The following is a 21421-nucleotide window of genomic DNA, read 5'->3' on the forward strand; positions in this document are numbered from 1 at the left end:
TTATTCGGAGATCGAACTGAAATAAAAAATCGGTCAAGTACGAGTCACACGAAGGATTCCGTACCATCTTTGAAGAAATAATCCTTTTTAGGGTTCCGTACCTCAAAAGGAAAAACGGAACCCTTATAGGATCACTTTGTTGTCTGTCTGTCTGTCTGTCTGTCAGTCAAGAAACCTACAGGGTACTTCCCGTTGACCTAGAGTCATGAAATTTGGCAGGTAGGTAGATCTTATAGCTGACATTTGGGAAAAAATCTGAAAACCGCGAATTTAGGGTTAGATCACACAAAAAAAAAATTAAATTGTGAAATGTTTTAAAAATCCCACGGGAACTCTTTGATTTTCCGGGATGAAACGTAGCCTATGTCCTTCCCCGGGATTCAAGCTATATCTGTACTACATTTGGTCAAAATCGGTTGAACGGATGGGCCGTGAAAGGCTAGCAGACAGACAGACAGACACACTTTCGCATTTATAATATTAATATGGATTTGGATTAGGATCAGGATATTAGGATTAGGATTTATTGATTTCAAAATGAGAATATTAAATCCATATTAGGGTTTCGAGGACATTATCAAAAGATCCTTGAGAGGAAGGTAGAGGTGCAGAATTGAATATTCAAATAGTAGCGGTTTCACTAAATCTAGTTATGGAACTGTAAGCTGCATGAACACTGTTGTAAAACAAAGTTAGGCAGGGTTTAATAATTAAAATCGTTATCGATAGTTACCGATATCGACATACCGATAGCAGATCGATATCGATAATAACTAGGTAAGCTCACATGGTAACATGCTCGCATGAAATATTTCAAAGTCAAAAATCAAATTTTTTTCATGTAGGACAGCATTAAGATACATAGCGAATAGTAGAAAATACAATGATGATGATGCCGTATGTTTTGTTTCTTTGTTCACAGGAGAACCAGTGCATGAGGATCAAAATCCTCGGCGATTGCTACTACTGTGTCTCCGGCCTGCCCGTTTCTCGGCCCAACCATGCCTACAACTGTGTCAATATGGGCCTGCAGATGATTGATGCGATACGGTGAGAGTTTTTTTCTGTTCACGTGGGGAACATCTTAAGATACCACTCGACTTGCGAAACACATCGGGTTAGATTGGGTAAGATAGGATTTTTACTTACCCGAGCTAAGACACTAAAGTGGTAAATTAAAACTACCTGACTATTCATAAACACTTGTAAAAAAAGTTTACATGAATAAAAAAAACATTCTATTCTATTCTATTCTATTCTATTCTATTCTATTCTATTCTATTCTATTCTATTCTATTCTATTCTATTCTATTCTATTCTATTCTATTCTATTCTATTCTATTCTATTCTATTCTATTCTATTCTATTCTATTCTATTCTATTCTATTCTATTCTATTCTATTCTATTCTATTCTATTCTATTCTATTCTATTCTATTCTATTCTATTCTATTCTATTCTATTCTATTCTAAAGAGCACGCGAGCGAGATCACTCGCATCGCTGCGTGTTATAAAGGAAAAACATCTAATAAAAACACTACATAATGATAGGATTCAGAACGCATTCGAAAAAAAAATCTTCAAAATTTTCTTGTATTCATTCATGTTCGCATAGTTTTGGTTTGTTTCCTGTAGTGAAATGTGAGTGAAATGAAAAGTGTTTCGCACGGCTGCAAAGTTTTGTTTGTTCGCATGCCTTTGAATTCCTCTCTACAATCAGGATGCTATTTTTGAGCCACGAGCGAAGCACACGAAAGAAGAGAACGGCGAGTGAAGAGAGTGAGGCTAGGAATTCGATACAAACTCTCGCGTCAAAATAACAACTTTGCAGCCTTGCATAACAAATAACTATTTCAGGTTCGTCCGAGAAGCGACGGGGTTCAACGTGGACATGCGGATTGGGATCCACACGGGAAATGTACTGTGCGGTGTGCTCGGTTTGCGGAAATGGCAATTCGACGTGTGGAGCGATGACGTCACGCTGGCCAACCACATGGAGTCCGGGGGTATTGCGGGGTACGCACATATCTATATATATATATAAAAGGAAAAGGTGACTGACTGACTGACTGACTGACTGACTGACTGACTGACTGACTGACTGACTGACTGACTGACTGACTGACTGACTGACTGATCTATCAACGCACAGCTCAAACTACTGGACGGATCGGGCTGAAATTTGGCATGCAGATAGCTATTATGACGTAGGCATCCGCTAAGAAAGGATTTTTGAAAATTCAACTCCTAAGAGGGTGAAATAGGGATTTGAAATTTTGTAGTCCACGCGGACGAAGTCGCGAGCATAAGCTAGTAAAATAAAAAAAAAGATTAAAAAGAAAAAAGAATATTAGCCATGTTAAATGACTAATATTCCCCTTTCCTCTCCAACTAAGCGTCAGGCTTGAGCTAGGAGTAGGTACGACAATAGTGCAACGGGCGGGGTTTGGACCGTCGACCTTTCGGTTTCAGTCCACTCCTTTACCGGTTGAGCTATTGAGGCTCTGAAGTGTGTTTGTTTGTTGGTTTGTTGGTTCGTCCTTCAATCACGTCGCAACGGTGCAACAGATCGACGTGATTTTTTGAATGGGTATAGTTTAAGACTTAGAGTGGGACATAGGCTACTTTTTATTGCGGAAAATCAATGAGTTCCCACGGGGTTTGTAAAAACCTAAATCCACGCGTACGAAGTCGCGGGCATCAGCTAGTATAATATAACTAACAGTGGCGTGCACAGGAGTTCAAGCCAGGGTATGCATTTAGGTATGAACTTATTACACGGCAGGTCAAAATGAAAATTAAGCATTGATTTATTACAATGAGGGTAAGCAGTGCGTTTATGCCTCTATGAGCTGCACGCCACTGATAACTAATGATGCCTGCCACTTTGTCCGCGTGGATTTAAGGATCCTCTGGGAACTCTTTGGTTTTCCGGGAGAAAAAGTAGCTTATGCCCGTCTCCAGGATGCAAGCTATCTCTGTGCTAAATAGATGATGCTCGTGACTTCATTCACGTGGATTTAATTTTTTTTTGTATTCAATGAAAACTCTTTGATTTTTCGGGACAAAAAGTAGCCAAGCTTCTACAAGCTTTCTCTGTACCAAACAGGCCGTGAAAAGCAGACAGACAGAGAGACGGGCGTAGAGACGTATAGACGGACGGACAGACGGGTGGACGGATTCATTTAAGTACTAAAGTAGAACCACGTAAATATACCCAGGCGCAGTTTTGTGAACACTTTTTGAAAACAAATATTTTCCCAGCAAAAATTCAGACATTTACATTTTTATTTGCACACACTGTAATGTCAATAACAATTTTAAAATGCATACATTCGCGACGCATGTACTTTGTTTCCACTACAATATTGTTGTACGTGCAAACCATCGATACAAATGACAAGATATGGTCAAGCGAACAAAATTTTTCACGGTTTTGGAACCAAATAAATCAGCGCCACCTCATAAATACTAATAAACGACCCGTTTGAAATCCAGACGTCACTGAGGTTGCTTTGGTGCTAAAGCACCACTGAGTCGGTGCCATTTTGTTTGTTCAATGGCCCTGTCCTTACGAAGTAATACATAAGTCAATGATGCAAACATTTTATTTTGTACATTTCTCATTCACATTTCCGTCGACCTCTATAGGGAGATGTGAACACTTAACATTGCACAACGCCTAATAAAAAATGAAAATCTTCATTTAATCAGAAGTGTGATTCTGTAAGCAACGGTTCAACGTGGCCAACATCGTTGCGGTCTCCGATGTAAAATCGTATGGCTGGCTTGATTGGGATAACGGCTTCATTTTTAGACGACTAGCTGATTCCCCGCGACTTCGTCCGTGTGGAATTAGGTTTTTCAAAAATCCCGTGGGAACTCTTTGATTTTCCGGGATAAAAAGTAGCGTATGTCACTCTCCAGGTCTTTATCTATACCCATGCAAAAAATCACGTCAATCCGTTGCGACGTGATTGAAGGACAAGCCAACAAACAAACACACTTTCGCATTTATAATAAGTGTACTGATTTCTAAGGTAGTGGTTGGAGCTTTGGTCTTACAATTGTAGTAACAACGTTTTTTAAAAAGAATATTAGTCAAGTTAATGGCTGACTAATATTCCCCTTTCCCCTCCAATTAAGCGTTAAGCTTGTGCTAGGAGTACGTACGACAATAGTGCAACTGGTGGGGTTTGAACCGGCGACCTTACGGTTTTCAGTCCGCTCCTTTAACCGTTGAGCTATCGAGGCTCTAATGTCGACGCGAGGCTTTTGACAATTTTTGAGGCAGGTCTATTTGGTATGAGGTTGGTATAAGCGATAGATTCTTGGATCGATTTGATATCGTAGATATGTGCCACGGGGCCAATGCCGTGTTGTAGGCGGGGCATTGACCCCGAGTTTTGCATGCTATACATTGCGGGTTTAAAAAATACTCAAACAATTAAACTACATGGTTGTTGGATTGTGTTTAGGTGCTATAAACGCTAAAGTTTCGCTAGCACTCTAATTACAACCTGTATAAGATTTAGTATGTTTCTTTCAGTCGCGTCCACATCACAAAAGCCACCATGCTACAGCTCGGAGGCAAGTTCGACGTCGAGCCAGGGGATGGTGCTTCCAGGGAGGGCTACCTCGCCGATCATAAAGTGGAGACCTACTTGATTGTACCTCCGAAGGTAAAAACCCTACACTTACAGTGCGACAAGGCTATCTTGGCTCGTGGTGAAAATCGGAACCAACGTTGCCGTCAAGTTTAAGAATTTGGCAAGAGTAAGCGTAGGTTTGACAAAGTCTGTCTAATTGAGCCGTGTAGAACCACTTTAGCGAGTCGTCACTCATACTACATCAGTTCATTAATCTACAACAAAATTAACAAACTATTACACATCTACCCTCTCACATCAAGTAAATGTAAAGTGATACTGACTAATTGGCTACTCACCCTTAATTATGACCAGACTGAACTACTTCTAAAATTTTAAATATAAATTCTTACATTACACTCACACTTTACAACACACACACCCATACACCTACACTTTTTATATTATTAACTTACCTACTTGTTGTTGCATGTTAATTTGTTCTTCAATTTTTAGCTCTTACTTTGATTAATCTAATGAATGTTATATTTAATGTTTTGTATTTTTTTTTGTAATCTCTAACGAATAGTTATATTTAGACTTTATTAAATTATGTGTCAAGTTTCATTACTCCAGGGATGATTATTTTACTGATTATTAATTATTATAGTGGTTTTGTAAATTAATTGATTGTGTACCAAGTGATTAATAAACAAATTCTAATTCTAATTCTTAAAAAAAAGTGTCCCCTTTGTTCTTGCTTGAATATTCTAAGCATTTGTTCTCCGACAGCGCCCCCCTGTCAATGTCATTGAACTGCCAAGAGAGCCTTGTCGCACTGTAGTGTTAAGACACGTTGGTGAACGACTTAATGGGCCAGCGTGGCAGACTATGCTAAGCGCATTGACTTATATATTACTTCGTATGGACAAGGCCATTGAACAAACAAAATGGCACCGACTCAGTGGTGCTATTAGCACCAATGCTACCTCAGTGACGTCTGGATTTCAAACGGGTCGTTCATTAGTATCTAAGAGGTGGCGCTGATTTATTTGGTTCCAAAACCGTGAAAAATTTTGTTCGCTTGGGCATATCTTGTCATTTATACCGATGGCTAAACGCTTCTCTTTCTGAAAAAGACCCTGTACTATTAGGTATGTGTTCTGAGCCCTTGTTCAGTAGTGTTCAGCAGTAATATTAGATAATATTTTTTATCATGATTTCTTTGTTAGAATTTTGTTTTCTTTAACATCTCATCTGCAGTCCTAATGAATATCTCGTTAAGTTTGTGTAATAATCTTCTATTACACATCCTTTGACGTCAACTTTTTAGATCGAAGAAAAATTTCTAAAACCGTATTTGTTATTTTATTTGGCCATATTAAAGCCGTGGGCTAAAGTTTCGGCATCTAAGTAAAAGGCAAACAAAATATCAAAGGCTAGGCTTAAATAAAGTTAGGTGTTAATTAAAGCGTCCATCTTTAAATATCAAAGTACAAACTGTTAATTAACTTTTCGAAATCTTTAAAGGAGATTTATTTTGATTCGTCTTGTAAATCGAATTACTCTTTTATTTAAGTACGCCTACCGTTAGTCCGAGTCCTTGACTTTCTAGATAATTCTGTTTGGTATTTATGATGTTATTTTGTCTGCTATTACCTAATAAACAAAAGAGAAAAAGCTAAGTGTATATTTTTGTGAGTAGGTTTACTTTTACTTTTTACTTATTAATTTTTAGTGATAAGTTTTTTTAATGTAAATTATATATATATATATATATATATATTTATATACGGGTGTTAGTAGAACGCAAAAACGAAGACAGGTCATCAGATAGTACTGATAAAATACCAAAAACAAATCCGGTATTTTTCAAATATTGCAAATAAAAGATCTGACTGATGCAAGAAGTCAACGATAGGCATTGACCCCAAGTTTTGTACCTACGCTATACATTGCGGGATTACAAAATCATCATCAGTATGATCAACCCATCGCTGGCTCACTGCAGAGCATGGCGGTCTCCTCTCCTCAGAGTGACAAGGGTCTTAATTAACCACATTAATGGGTTAGTTTACCACGTTTGAAAGTTTGAAAAATGCTAAATCAACAAAAAGTAAAATCAAATGGTAACTGATATTGGATTGTATTTAGGTATATAGTTGAAGTATGGTTTACACGAAGCCAACAAGGTAAACTAGGTAAACAGAAAAAAATGGACTAGGAAAAATGACAATATTTAGAAAAATCTTGCTTACTGTGTTAATTATTTTGTGGCGGTTGCCACAGTAGAAACTAGATGCCACTGTTCAATCGATAAAATTTCATGACGTAGTCCCGAACAAACGCGGACAGTATATTATATTATATAGAAGTTTCAAGATACAACCGTCGCGTCGGCTCAAAAAAATATCCGGAAATATCCCGTACAATTTTATTCAAACGTTTTTGTTGTTTCAGAAACCAGGCATATCAGAGAACGGGCGTCTCTCCGTGATCACAGTGGACCGCAAGTCCAGCATCGTGTCGTCCATATACCAGGACGTTTCGCCCACGAAGAAGGAGATCAGTCCAGCACCGTCACAGAACAGCTTTGTTGAAGAAGTGCCTAAAGTAACACGGGCGGAGTCCATGCGACAAGCGGGAGGTGGGTTCAATAGTTAATGTCTGTTTCTACTAAGTAATAATCACGATGGGCCGGAAATCCAAAAGGAAAGGAAAAGTTGACGAACAATGAATGAGATCAGTCCAGCGAGCTTTTGAAGACGTGCCTAAGGTCACATAGGTGGATTCCATGCGACCTGCTAGTGGGTGTGAACGGGTGGGGTTTGAACTGACGACCTTTCGGTTTTCAGTCCACTCCTTTATCTATCTATCGAGGCTCTAAATGTTGAGCTCGTGAAAATGTAAAAACTGTAAAGGTTGTTGGTTTGTTCTTCAATCACGTCGCAATTGAGCAACGGATTGACGTAACTTTTTTGCATGGGTTTAAAGACCTACTAGGCTACTTTTTATCACGGAAAATCAAAGAGTTCCCACAGGATTTTTAAAAAACCAATTCCACGCGGAGTCGCGTGCATCAGCTAGTATTATTATACTTAACAGCGACGGTAAAAAATATGTTGCCTCATAAAAAAAATTTGTTATAATAATATTTACGTAATTTCCAGTACCCGTAGTACAAGATTTTACGTCTCACCAAACCAAACCAAATTCGAGAGTCGAAATACTTCCGCGTTAAAGTAAACTGGATCTTAAACGCCTTGTTTTAAAGCTCAAGTTTGTCTACACTTCTACAGCCAGCGCTCCAAGCGGAAACATTGCGAAATTAAAATCAGTGGCATTGAATATTTAACTTCAATTCAAGGCTGTTTAGGTCCATTTTACTGTAACGCGGAAGTATTTCGACTCTCGAATTTGGTTTCGTTTGGTGAGACGTAAAATGTTGTACTACGGGTACAGATCTCAGTCGACGAGCGTCAGTCAGAGTAGTTGCGTTCGAGAACAACAACGCAACCAGTTCAGGCGATACCTTGGGCAATGGAACCGCTGTTACCAAGCCCAAGAGTCGGAGCGGATCCATTATCGGAGCTATTAGTCCTATCATGGGAACAGGTGAGAAGATTATAATCACCAACATCATCTAGGGTGTATTAAAATAAGACACCCAAAACCATTTTAAAAATAACACTTGATTATTAAAAAACCGGCCAAGTGCGAGTCGGAGTCGCGCACGAAGGATTCTGTACCATATCTATAAAAACGAGCAAAAAAATCACGTTGGCTGTTTGGGAGCCCCCTTAAATATTTATTTTATTATGTTTTAGTATTTGTTGTTATAGTGGCAACAGAAATACATCATCTGTGAAAGTTTTAAGAGATACAGCCTGGTGACAGACGGACAGACAGACGGACAGCGGAGTCTTAGTCTTACTAATAGGGTTTTACCCTAAAAACCAGGCCGGGTGTGGAAATCCTTTTGAGAGATCTATGTCCAGCTGTGGACGTCTAGGTATCCACGAGACTATTATTATATTAAGCGCTGATGCAGCGTTAGTATTTTTTTAAATATACCAACAAAAATATGATGCTAATTAGATTCAATAATTTAGCATTGATGGTTGAATCTAACTCCAAATGCAAAATATTGTTTTCTTAGAGCCTTATTTATACTGACTGACTGGCTGACTGACTGATCTATCAACAGCTCAAACTACCGGACGGATCGGGCTGAACTTTGCCATGCGGATAGCTATTATGACGTAGGCATACGCTAACAAAGGATTTTTGAAAATTCAACCCCTAAGGGGGTGAAATAGGAGTTTGAAATTTGTGTAGTCCACGCGGACGAATTAAATTAATAAAAGTCTTAGTTAATTAATAAGTTGTTCTCTTAAATAATAAAAAACAACGTGTAATACAGTTCATTATTTTATTGGACGCCGAGAAATCCCTCAAAAATACGTGCAGGGCACTTCGCTCCACTATAATATGGTGAAGATATTATACTTAGTGAAGATATTTTATGCTAGGTTTATCCTTTGTTTTTCGTTGAGTGGTATGCAACTGATTGTTATTTCTTCAGAAAGTGATTCAGAATCACCGCCCGTGCTAAGGGACACTGTTCAACCAACTTTTTTTCTGCGAATGTTAAGTACTATGTCTGTGGAGTCCCTAAGTTAGTTTCTATGCAATCCTGTCATACCAGCATGTCTACCCGGCATACAAACCGTGTTAGTCTAGTTTTCCCACTGGCACAGGTTACAATAACTTTATGTGTGCTAACCCTAGTCAAAGATAATCTTGTTTAATATATTATCTTTGCCCTAGTTGAATGCATAAATATTGTGATAAAACCCTTGGATACTGAAGTGTTACTTGATCCTCTTTGTTACCCGTGGTTCCTAGACGGTACCGTGGGTATTTGTTACCCGTGGTTTCTAGAAGGTACCATGGGTATTTGTTACCCGTGGTTCCTAGAAGGTACCATGGGTATTTGTTACCCGTGGTTCCTAGAAGGTACCATGGGTATTTGTTACCCGTGGTTCCTAGAAGGTACCGTGGGTATTTTTTACCCTTGGTCCCTCAGAGAAATATAATGCTGCCAAATTAAAATGGTCCCGTAGTCTCTCAAATCAAAGAGAATAATGCAGTTGCCAAACAGTGAGATATCGAGCCGCGGATTGGCTGACACCTGACACTCTGTCACTATTGGCTACAATGCATTGTTGCAACAAGAATACCGATAAGATAATATAAGATATACCGATATAAGATTGTAATAATGAATGAGTTTAAATCAAAGATTTCTTCATGGGTAGTTTCATGGGCAGGTACCCTACCAGCGAAGCACGTACACGACCTACTACAACTAACATCGGATGGATGGCGCTAGTGCCACGGTAAACATTGCTCCGTATAAAAATAATATTTAAAAATACTTTTTTAAGCGATATCATGTTCAAAACTGTATGTGGATGTAATAAAAGTGATCAAGAAACAGTGACATTATTATCCTAGTGCATAACGTAAAAATAAACAATAAAATCAAACTAAAATAACATTTGACGTGTGAACCAGTGATCGCTGTAAAAATCATTTATAACTAAGGAATTAATCGTAATATTTGGACAGTGCGGACTCACTACATCAATCAGGTACAAGAAAACTATAGTAAAAATAACATTTTAAAATATAAAAAGTAAAATTTGGTATAATATGTCAATAAAATTAGTTACTGTTTGCTGCAATAATAAATAACATGTGGGTAGTTACAAAAACATGAACGCTAGTAGATTCGGAAGCATAAATTCAACACTCAAGACTAAGACGATTTGGCCGAGTGGTTCAGATGCCTGCCTTATCATTGCAAGCTAACGGATTGAAACCGAGTTCAAACCCCGGCACCGGACACCTAACTTTTATAATTTATACATTTTTCTGGGTATTTTAAAATAATATGTTTAAATGGATTCCGATAGCGTGACCAAATAATTCAGGACAAAGTGTATTCAAAAGAAAAATAATGGATCGTTCTCATATAACATTTCGCAAGCCACGCAAATCAAAGTCACTTACCAATATTACGATTGAAAATGTCTCAGCAGCTGAGAGCTCTGGTCTCTTCGATACAACTATGCTTAGTATGCCCTACACTTTAAATGACAGCCAAACCACAGATGATATAAAGGCGAAAATTTCTAAGTTGACAGAGGAACTACAGAGTGCGTTGCAAGAAATTGAAAACCTAAATTATGAAAACACACAATTAAAATCTGAATTAGCAGAGTGTCACAAAATTATAAAAACATACAAAAAAGTGACATTTGAGGAAAGACAACAGACACCTTTATCAGCTAGAAGTAAGAAACGTTTACAGACCTCAAGTCTTACATCTACTCCTATAAAAAACGTTGAACTATACTCGGAGCAGCCATGCACACACACAGTAACTAATGACGATTATAAAACTGCATCGCCCGCAGATGCTGCTATGGATAAAAGTATTTTACTATCGAGTACATCTTCAACAAACACAAAAACTAATAAACCACAACCTAGACAGTGGAAAATTACGAAACCAGTATCTACAAATAAATTAAAAAATAAAAATGGAGATAAGAAAATAACGACAATGTCAATATCGAAAACAAGGGGAAAACTAGCGGAAACCTCTTCCAAGCTCTCTACACCCACTAACATTTGCAAAACACAATCTGGAGTCCAAGAGGAACCAAAGAGTTTGCCAAAAAATAATACAATGGACATTAAAGTGAGCAGCGGTACTACTATTCTTGGACAACTAACATCGCCTGTGGCTGAGATATCGAGCAACCTTCTACCAACTCCAAGTCCATCATCTACACTAACAGATAACTACGATCCACAGTCAGATATACTAAAGAAGGATAAGATTGTAACTAAAATAAATGAAATACATTGTAAATTAGGCAACGATGACACGACAGACGTACAGCTTACTACCTACTCCAGTAAGAAAGAAAGTCTAAATGATAGGACTGAAAAACCAATGTACCCAAACCAAGAAATCAATAAAGAAATAAACAATGAACCAGCTGCGAGTAATAGTTCTGATAGCCAGAAGCCACCAAAGATAATGATACTAGGAGACCAATTAGTTAAGGGATTATCAAATAGTATTAGGATTAAGCGCCAAAATCAATGGAATGATGTGTACTCGGTTTCCTCCATTGTAAAACCACAAGCAACGGCAGCACAGGTACTAAATAGCTGTGAAAGCCTGCTTAAGACATTGAATAGTGATGACATTGTTATATTAGGCATAGGGTCTAACGAGAAAAATCCATACTCTATGTTATCTGAACTAAGTACTGCACTACACAAACTAAAACAGTACAGAGTTTTTGTGCTTAATGTCTATGACAATCCCTATTTGAATGTTAAATTATTGAATAGTAGCATTAATTTAGTAACTCAAAATTATACAAATTGTAAGTTCATAAATACGTTCGATCCTAAACATTATCCTATATTACGACAAAGTTTGGATCAACTGTGCTTTAAGATAAATATAGAGATTAATTATTTAGAATATAATAAGCTGTATATTGTTAAGGACAATGCAAAGACACCTTTGTTACTTAACGCTGTTAGAGCTTTTGGAAAGAAATCTTCGAGCGCTAATACTCATAAATCCAAGGTAGCACTCATTCAAAAAACAATTCCTTATTATTTTAATAGAGCGTATGGCATCAAATACAAACAGAGGACACTTTCTTCTGAAGGCAACAACCTCATGGAGAAGACTAACACATGTAACGAACAAAACAAAGTCACGGACAAGCAAACTCAAACTGATGATCACGTGGAACTTATGCCTACAACTAAAGGCATGGAAGATATAAACAATCAGGGTAATCCTCATAACTTTCGTGTCGAAAAAATTACATGTAATACATCAAAACATTAATGGACTTTTAAGTAAGGTTGATCTACTATCTGTCGCTCTAAATGAAATAGAAGAAAGTCAAAAGGTTATAATCGATGCTGTAGGTATTACTGAACATAATCTGATTAATAGCGACACTAAATTACTAAAACTGCCAAATTTTACCCTAGCTTCCAGGTTTTCACGCGTATCTAGAAATGGCGGATCCTGTATATTTGTAAGAAACAACCACAGTTTTAAGGAATTACAGGACCTAGGAAAATTTAGCGTTCCGAATATAATAGAGTGTAGTGGTATTCAACTCCTAGAACATAATATTATAATAATATGTATCTATAGACCTCCTAAATTGGACAAATATACACTAGACATTTTTTTAAATAAATTACAGGAAATACTAAATAAATACGGCTATGACAAAAAAAGTAAATTGATTATTTGTGGTGACATTAATATTGACATTCTTAAAAGAAACAAAACAACCTTAGAATTAGAAGATTTGCTTGCGGGTTTTAATTTAAAGCTACTTCTTAATGAACCCACACGCTTAGTTAGTGGTACCTGCATCGACAACTTTATAAGTAATATTAGAAAATCCAAATGCAATATCAAAGAATTAGCTTTATCAGATCACACAGCACAAATATTTACCTGTGATGTAAAGGCATTTAGTTACATAAAGCACTTCTTTATTGAGAGACGTGACTATAGCAATGATAATATGAGAAAGTTCAAAGATTGCATAGGGAGCCTTAGCTTTAACGAGGTATATGAAACCAATGACCCAGAGGAAGCATTCAATAAATTCCATGAACTGTTTAAACTTTTTTATGATCTATGTTTCCCCAAAATAAAAGTAAAAATATCTCTCGAGTCAAAATCTAAATGGATGACAAAGGGTATAAAGACATGTTCTAAGCGGAAAAGAGAATTATTATGGAAATATAGGAAAGCTCCTGACTCTCGTAATAAAAACAAATTTAAAACCTACTCAAAAAGACTCAAGAAAATAATTCACTTAACACAAAAAGCTCAAAATGACTACAAAATTAAAACTTCTCGCAATAAATCTAAAGCTACATGGGATATTATAAATAATAAATTTAAAAATAACCTACTAAGTCATTCAATTACTCACATAAAAAAAGACGGCAATATAATTACGTCTGCAGGTAGCATTGCACAGGCATTTAATGATCACTTTGTTACACGAAAATTAAATAAAGACTGCAATCATAAAATTAATTGGAGTCACTTGAAATCAATGTTTATGGGACCAGCAGTCCCTCAAGATATCATAACAATAATTAAATCACTAAAAAATACTACAAGTACTGGATATGATGAGATCAGTACAAAAATCATTAAAAGCGTAAATATAATTATATCACCTATTCTAACTTATATCATAAATCTATGCATTGAATCTGGAGTATTTCCTAATAAACTAAAAACATCGGTCGTTAAACCTCTATTCAAAAAAGGGGATACGCTTGACTTAGATTGCTATCGTCCAGTTTCATTAATACCGATTTTTTCAAAAATAATAGAAAAACATATTTACAAAAACTTAAACGACTACATAGAATTTAACGGGATTATCAGTGATGAGCAAGTAGGATTTAGGAAGAAGAAAACAATTAATTTGGCTATATATAATTTTGTAAAAAAAGTTATGATAGGTTTGGACAAAAAAGAATTTGTGTGTGCATTATTCATGGATTTGACAAAGGCTTTTGACTATGTTGACCATAAGGTTCTAGAAAACAAACTGTATGCTTATGGAGTGCGGGGTAATTCTTTAGCATTGATTAAGTCGTATCTTAATGAAAGATATCAAATAACGGAAATAACGCGCATAAATATGCTCAATAAGACTGAAGAGAGATATTTCTCTAGCGCAAAGAAAAATGATACCGGTGTGCCACAGGGAAGTGTATTAGGTCCCTTGCTGTTTATAACGTATATTAATGATTTCCCTACTAGCACTGATCATCAAATGGTCTTATTTGCGGACGACAGTACTGTAATTTTTACTGGTAAGAATAAAATAACACTGGAGAATGACATCAATAATGCTATAAATAATATTATTAGTTGGCTGACATCAAATAATTTGTTAATAAATCTAGACAAGACTAATATAATGACTTTCAAAAATAGACAAAGTAATCTACTCGTACCACCACTTGACATAAAATATTTAGGAACTGAAATAAAAGAAATAAGTAACACTAAGTTCTTAGGTCTTTACATTGATGATTGCGTATCTTGGGAAACCCAAATCGATAATGTGTGTCTTAAACTGAATCGTTTTTCATTTGCACTATACATGCTTTCTAAAGTGGTTAATCTAAATGCAGTTATGGTAGCATACAATTCCTACGTAACTGCAACATTACGATATGGTATAATATTTTGGGGAAATTCTGCTAACAGGGATAGAGCATTTAAATCCCAAAAAAGATGTATTAGGTCTATTTGTCACCTTCAACCGACTGATTCATGTAAGCCATATTTTCAAAAATTGAAAGTACTTCCTTGTCCATGTCTTTACATATATGAGGTTGTTGTATTCATTAGAACGAATGAAAATCTGTTTAACTTTTCTGAGAATGCCAGAAGGAACAACAAAATTTGTTTCACTCAGCACTCATCCGCGAAATTTGGAAAGAGTATAATAAATATGGCTCCTAGAATCTATAATAAATTACCAAAAGAACTCGCAGATAGATCTCTTAGTATAAGTATGTTGAAATACAAACTTAAGGAATTTCTTGTAAAAAAATGCTATTATTCCATAAACGAGTACTTTGATGATAAATTTTAAAAAAACTGTAAATTTTTTTTTCTACAAAACTCAATACTATTATTTAATTATTTTTGTGACTAAATATATAATGTGAGTAATTTTATCAAGACTATGTACACGTTGTTAGGTATATCATAACATATTGCATGCTGATAGGCAGAATTTGGCTGTACTTTTTTGTTTTGCAACATCTTCACTGTTTACCCATATTCGCAATAAAGAAGTTTGTATTTGTATTTATTTATTTGTATTTGGGTTTCAGTATAACTCCCGCAAATTGCTAATGCGCGTGGCCGCCATTTTAGTGACGTCAGCACTAGACTGAAGTTTTTTTTTTTTTTTTTTTAAAAGAATATTAGCCATTTTTTAAATGACTAATATTCCCCTTTCCTCTCCAATTAAGCGTCAAGCTTGTGCTAGGAGTAGGTACGACAATAGTGCAACGGGCGGGGTTTGAACCGTCGCCCTTTCGGTTTTTAGTCCACTCCTATACCGGTTGAGCTATTGAGTTTCGAGCTGATATATTTTTTTCGGTATATTTTTCAAAGAATTTTTATGTATTACTTCGTAGTAAGGATTATTACCTCCTATGTCGATGATATTTTCATTTCGGCTGACGTCAAAATGACGTGATTTCGATGTTAATGAGACATGGTTCCAGCGCAATAGCAATTTGCGGGACTAATACTTACCTACGTCAAAATCTGCATGTTCTTATTTGATTCGCACATCAGGAGAGTGTTCGCACATAAAGTGACCCTTGATTTTTATGTCCCCGTTTTTCGTGTACCTTATCTATTTTAGTTTATGTTTCTTGTATATTTGTAGCGACTCCTGGAGTACCCTCAAGGTCTCGTCCTTCGAGTAAGATGACGAAATACGTGGAGTGTTGGGGCGCGGATAAGCCCTTCGCAAATATTACCGATTCGACCCTCGCCAAAAATATCGGTATCTCTGTAAGTATTACTTCTATTATTTATTATAAGAAATCGTTTGATTTGGGTTTTCTTTGTACGACCCAAACGTCTTGTTACTTTACGAGTAATTATCTGAAGAGTATTCAGAGAAAAAGAGGTTTTTGTGAAATTAGTTTTTAGCTGTTGTAAATAAACAATATTTAGTTTTCAGGATTTTTTAAATTTCGCTTTATTTTATTGCCTAGATTATACCCACTAATCACGACCTAGTTCGCGTGGATTTAGGTAGACTTAACTTAACATTCCCGTGGAAACTTTTTGATTTTACTGGGATAGAAACCAGGTCTTGAACTATACCTATCCATGCAAAAAACACGTCGACTCTTACTTCAAAACGATGTAATTGAAGGATAAACCAATTACAAAAAACATTTTCGCATTTATAAAAGTGATCCTTTTTTCTTAGATTTATTTTTAGTTAGGTAGGTTCCAAAAAATATTGCAGTCGTAATGTTATCAATGTTTCGTAGAGTTGTTTCTTGAGATTAGTTTTAATTTTTTTGTCGTATATCTTTTCAGAGCTTAGCAATGATTGAACAGCATCTGCTGCCTCAAAGAACGTGTTGTGATTGCAGGTAACTTTACACGTTTTTGTTTGAAAAAATCTAAGTATTTTTTAGGGTTCCGTGCCTCAAAAGGAAAAACGGAACCCTTATAGGATCACTTTGTTGTCTGTCTGTCAAGAAACCTACAGGGTATTTCCCGTTGACCTAGAATCATGAAAATTGGCAGGTAGGTAGATCTTATAGCTGACATTTGGGGAAAAATCTGAAAACCGTGAATTGAGGGTTAGATCACACCAAAAAAATATAAATGTCATGAACTAATAATTAGTATTTTCAATTTTTAAAGTAAGATAACTATGTCAAGTGGGGTATCATATGAAAGTTCTTCACCTGTACATTCTAAAACAGATTTTTATTTATTTTATGTATAATATTATTTATTTTGACTATAGTACGGAACCTTCATTGCGCGAGCCTGATTCGCACTTGGCCGGTTTATTTTATATTATGGATCAACGCTTGGCTGCAATCAGACCCTGTGGCGAGTGGTGATGCAGCCTAAAATGGAGCACGCTAGCCATTGCCAGAAGATGCCTATTCACTCTTGACTTGAAAGTAGCCATATTATTATTCCTGTTTTTTAAACCATATTCCTGTTTTTTTTTTTCAATTTAGTACCTACTAGGTTTTATAAGTACCTATTTTAAACGTTTTAATAATTCACATTTACAGCAGTAACTCAGAAGGGCTACACCGCATCACATTGGTGTTCAAGAACAGCACTCAAGAGAAGAAGTACCGCAACCAGCCGGATGTTCAGTTCAAGTACTACGTGGCCTGTGCTGCGACGTTGTTCTTGCTACTTGCCGCTATACAACTGCTCACTGTACCCAAGTCAGTAGTAATATAGTCTAAGTCAAAATCAAAATCATAGTCATAGTCATAGTCAAAGTCAAAGTCAAAATTAAAGTCAAGATTTTATTCAAAGTCAAAAGTGTAAGTAGAACTTGATCGGAAAGCTTTCCCGACAAGATCCAGCAAGATACTCAGTCACACTTTCGTTTTTCTTCTTGCATGTGTGACAATAGTTGTAACAGAGTAGTACTTGATAATAAGTTGAAGTACGCAGGTCGTTATAAGTGCATAGTCTTCAAAGGCACTCAAGAGAAGTCTCACAATCAGCCAGATGTTCAGTTCAATTATTACGTGGCCTGTGCTGCGACGTTGTTCTTACTACTTGCTGCTATACAACTACTCACGGTACTAAGCAAGTAGTAATATAGAGTCTAAATCATAGTCAAAATCATAGTCTAAATATTATTTAAAGTCAAAGTCAAAGTCAAAATCAAAGTCAAGATTTTATTCAAAGTCAAAAGTGTAAGTAAAAGTTGATCGGAATGCTTTCCCGACAAGATCCAGCAAGATACTCAGTCACACTTTCGTTTTTCTTCTTGCATGTGTGACAATAGTTGTGACAGAGAAGTACTAGATTGTAAGTTGAGGTACACAGGTCGTTATAAGCATATAGTCTTTATAAAGAGAAGCTCTTCTCAAGCGAAGTAGTAGATGTTGCAACCAGCCAGTGTTTAATTCGAGTATTATGTAGCCTGCCTGTACTACAACATCGTTCATGCTTCTTGCTGCTATAGGCACTCACTCTTCACCTCACACAACTCTCACTACCTCACAGCACCTAAGTAAGTTGAAAATTCAAATCAAAATCTAAGTCAAAATCTAAGTCAAAGTCAAAGTCAAATTTTTAAGTTAAAAGAATGTCCAGAATTATTTTCCTATCGGCAAGAAACAGAAGCAGAACTAGCTAATTTATTATTTTTCAGAGGTATCGTAATCTACGCGTCGTTTGGTCCAACGTTGGTGACGCTACTCGTGTTCGTATATTTGTCCTGGTCAGACGGACAGTCTGGGTTGATACTGTCTGACGTGCCGGAGTTCTATGCTGACAACTGCACCAAGCCTGGACAGGTATATTCACCACATACACATAGTACATTACCATTTTTATGGTTCCGTACCTCAAAAGGAAAAACGGAACCCTTATAGGATCACTTAGTTGTCTGTCTGTCTGTCTGTCTGTCTGTCCGTCTGTCTGTCAAGAAACCTACAGGGTACTTCCCGTTGACCTAGAATCATGAAATTTGGCAGGTAGGTAGATCTTATAGCTGACATTTGGGGAAAAATCTGAAAACCGTGAATTTAGGCTAAGATCACACAAAAAAAAATTGTGGTCATGAACTAATAATTCGTATTTTCAACTTTCGAAGTGAGTGACTATATCAAGTGGGGTATCATATGAAAGGTCTTCACCTGTACATTCTAAAACAGATTTTTATTTATTTTTATTTATGCATCATAGTTTTTGAATTATCGTGCAAAATGTCGAATAAATACGTCTGTAGTACGGAACCCTCATTTCGCGAGCCTGACTCGCACTTGGCCGGTTTTTTTTATCTGATACAAGTTAGGCCTTGACTGCAATCTCACCTGAAGTTGGCTAACTTGGAAGGGGTATCGCATTTTATTAAACCCATGCCCCTGATCGGTTTCTACACGGCATCGTACTGGAACGCTAAATTGCTTGGCAGCACGACTTTGCCGGTGGTTTGGTAACTAGCCACGGCTGAAGCCTGTCACCAGATTCTAGATCAGTGACAATTTAGACAATATTATAAATTCCCAAGTTGCCCCTACCGGGAATCGAACCCGGGCCCTTCACCTTCACCACACTCACCACTGGGCCGAGGAAGTCGTCAAACCATAAGGTTTCACTGTCTGTAAGCTCTAATCTTATACACTTGTATAATTTGTAACTCTAATCAGTACCCTTATTATAAATGCGAAAGTGTGATTGTTTGTTGGTTTGTTGGTTTATTGGTTTGTTGGTTTGTCCTTCAATCACGCCGTAACGGAGCAACGGATCGACGTGCGTTTTTGCTTGGGTATAGTTAAAGACCTGGAGAGTGACATAGGCTACCTTTTATCTCGCGAAATAAAAGAGTTCCCACGGGATTTTTAAAAACCTAAATCCACGCGTACGAAGTCGCGGGCATCAGCTAGTCTTATAGGTATATTATTTGTAGTTTAAAAAATTAAAAATACGACGGCCCTGCCAAAAAACGAGAGAAAATAGATTACTTAAGTCTGCTAAAATTATTATTTTCTAAAGTAATTTTTGAGAAGAAAGTAACATGCCTTTTCAATAACAAAGCAGGCAAGCAAAGCTAATAATCAGTGCAACTTTGCTATTATTTTTAAACAGGCATTTCTCAATAGACCTGTATGCCTTCTCTTCTCATTCATTATAAAAAAGAAAAGAAAGCCTATTTGTGGAACTTTTAAAGGCGTCCTTCCTTAGGGCTCCGTACCTCAAAATAAAAAACGGAACCCTTATAGGATCACTTTGTTGTCTGTCTGTCTGTCTATCTAATAATGAATTCTAGCCCCATAAACTATCACTATACAAAAAAATCACATCATTTTATCTTCTTTCTACAGTCCAAGACACTATTATTTCGGTTTAAAGACATTTATTTCTCAATAGAACACAACAGTTCACTTATATATATCGAGAATTATTACTGTTTACATTTAATTTATTACTTAAATAAATGGTATCTACTTAGTAGTCTACTTGGTAGTTAGAATGAGCCAGTGTTTGTACAACATTTATTATCTCTTTGGCAAGTAATAATTCTGCACTTTATTGAAATACTTACTAAAAGTAAATATCAATTTTGCAGGTAGTGGCAAGTAATTGCTACATTAGACTTACAATGTTCGTCATCTCTGCCATCTTGATAAGCGCTTGTGCGATCATTAATTTGGTAAGTTTAACAATAATATTTACATACTTAGCAACATCAATTAATAATAATAATAGTTATTAAGATAGATATAAGTTTTTTGTCGCGAGAGTTTGTATTGAATTCCGAGCCAGGCGCAGGATTCTGTAGCAGACATTAGAGAAAAAATCTGAAAACCGTGAATTTGTGCTAGTATTTTCAATTTTCGAAGTAAGATAACTATATCAAGGGGGGTATCATTATGAAAGGGCTTCACCTGTGCATTCTAAAAGAGATTTTCATATATTTTTATGCATCATAGTTTTTGAATTATCATGCATAATGTCTGTAGTACGGAACCCTCGTTGCGCGAGCCTGACTCGCACTTGGCTGGTTTTTTTCTTCCTTCCCCTCTTTCTGTCCCGTTAGTAATCAGTTATCACCAATTAAAGTGATTGCAATTTCAGTTTCAGACATATATGATCCAGCAGGAGCTCCCAGTCGATATCGCGATTCGGAACAGCACGTGGAATGCGACTGAAATCGTCGACCTACCAGTTATAGGCATCATTGATGTGGATTATGCTCCTGTAAGTATAATAATTAGTATATACCCAGTGGCGTGCAGGTCATAAAGGCACAAATGCACTGCTTACCCCAGTTGTAATGGCTCAATGCATATTTTTCATTATGACCAGCCAGTAAACAGGTTCTCACCTAACTAATGCCTACCCTGACTTCAAACCCTGTGCACGCCACTGTATATCTATCTAAGATCAGTAGGTACCTACCCTTATTAGAAATGCG

General features: G+C 36.5%; 1 protein-coding gene across 3 annotated transcripts in view; it reads left to right on the plus strand.

Moving 5' to 3' along the window:
• The window catches only part of Ac76E (adenylate cyclase type 2 Ac76E), a 182774-nt gene that overhangs the window by 153211 nt on the left and 8142 nt on the right, over positions 1-21421 (plus strand). For 2 of the 3 annotated variants that reach the window (XM_069503085.1, XM_069503083.1), the window contains 12 exons: positions 923-1050; positions 1858-2016; positions 4550-4682; positions 7050-7236; positions 8052-8204; positions 9175-9267; positions 16160-16287; positions 16828-16883; positions 17547-17708; positions 18653-18797; positions 20573-20656; positions 21082-21204. In XM_069503085.1, the coding sequence (XP_069359186.1) occupies positions 923-1050; positions 1858-2016; positions 4550-4682; positions 7050-7236; positions 8052-8204; positions 9175-9267; positions 16160-16287; positions 16828-16883; positions 17547-17708; positions 18653-18797; positions 20573-20656; positions 21082-21204 (1551 nt within the window). The remainder of the gene's footprint in view (positions 1-922; positions 1051-1857; positions 2017-4549; positions 4683-7049; positions 7237-8051; positions 8205-9174; positions 9268-16159; positions 16288-16827; positions 16884-17546; positions 17709-18652; positions 18798-20572; positions 20657-21081; positions 21205-21421) is intronic. The other variant, XM_069503084.1, reaches the window with a different exon arrangement.

This window comes from Maniola hyperantus, chromosome 14 (genome assembly GCF_902806685.2).
Source record: "Maniola hyperantus chromosome 14, iAphHyp1.2, whole genome shotgun sequence".
Classification (NCBI taxonomy): Eukaryota; Metazoa; Arthropoda; class Insecta; order Lepidoptera; family Nymphalidae; genus Maniola; species Maniola hyperantus.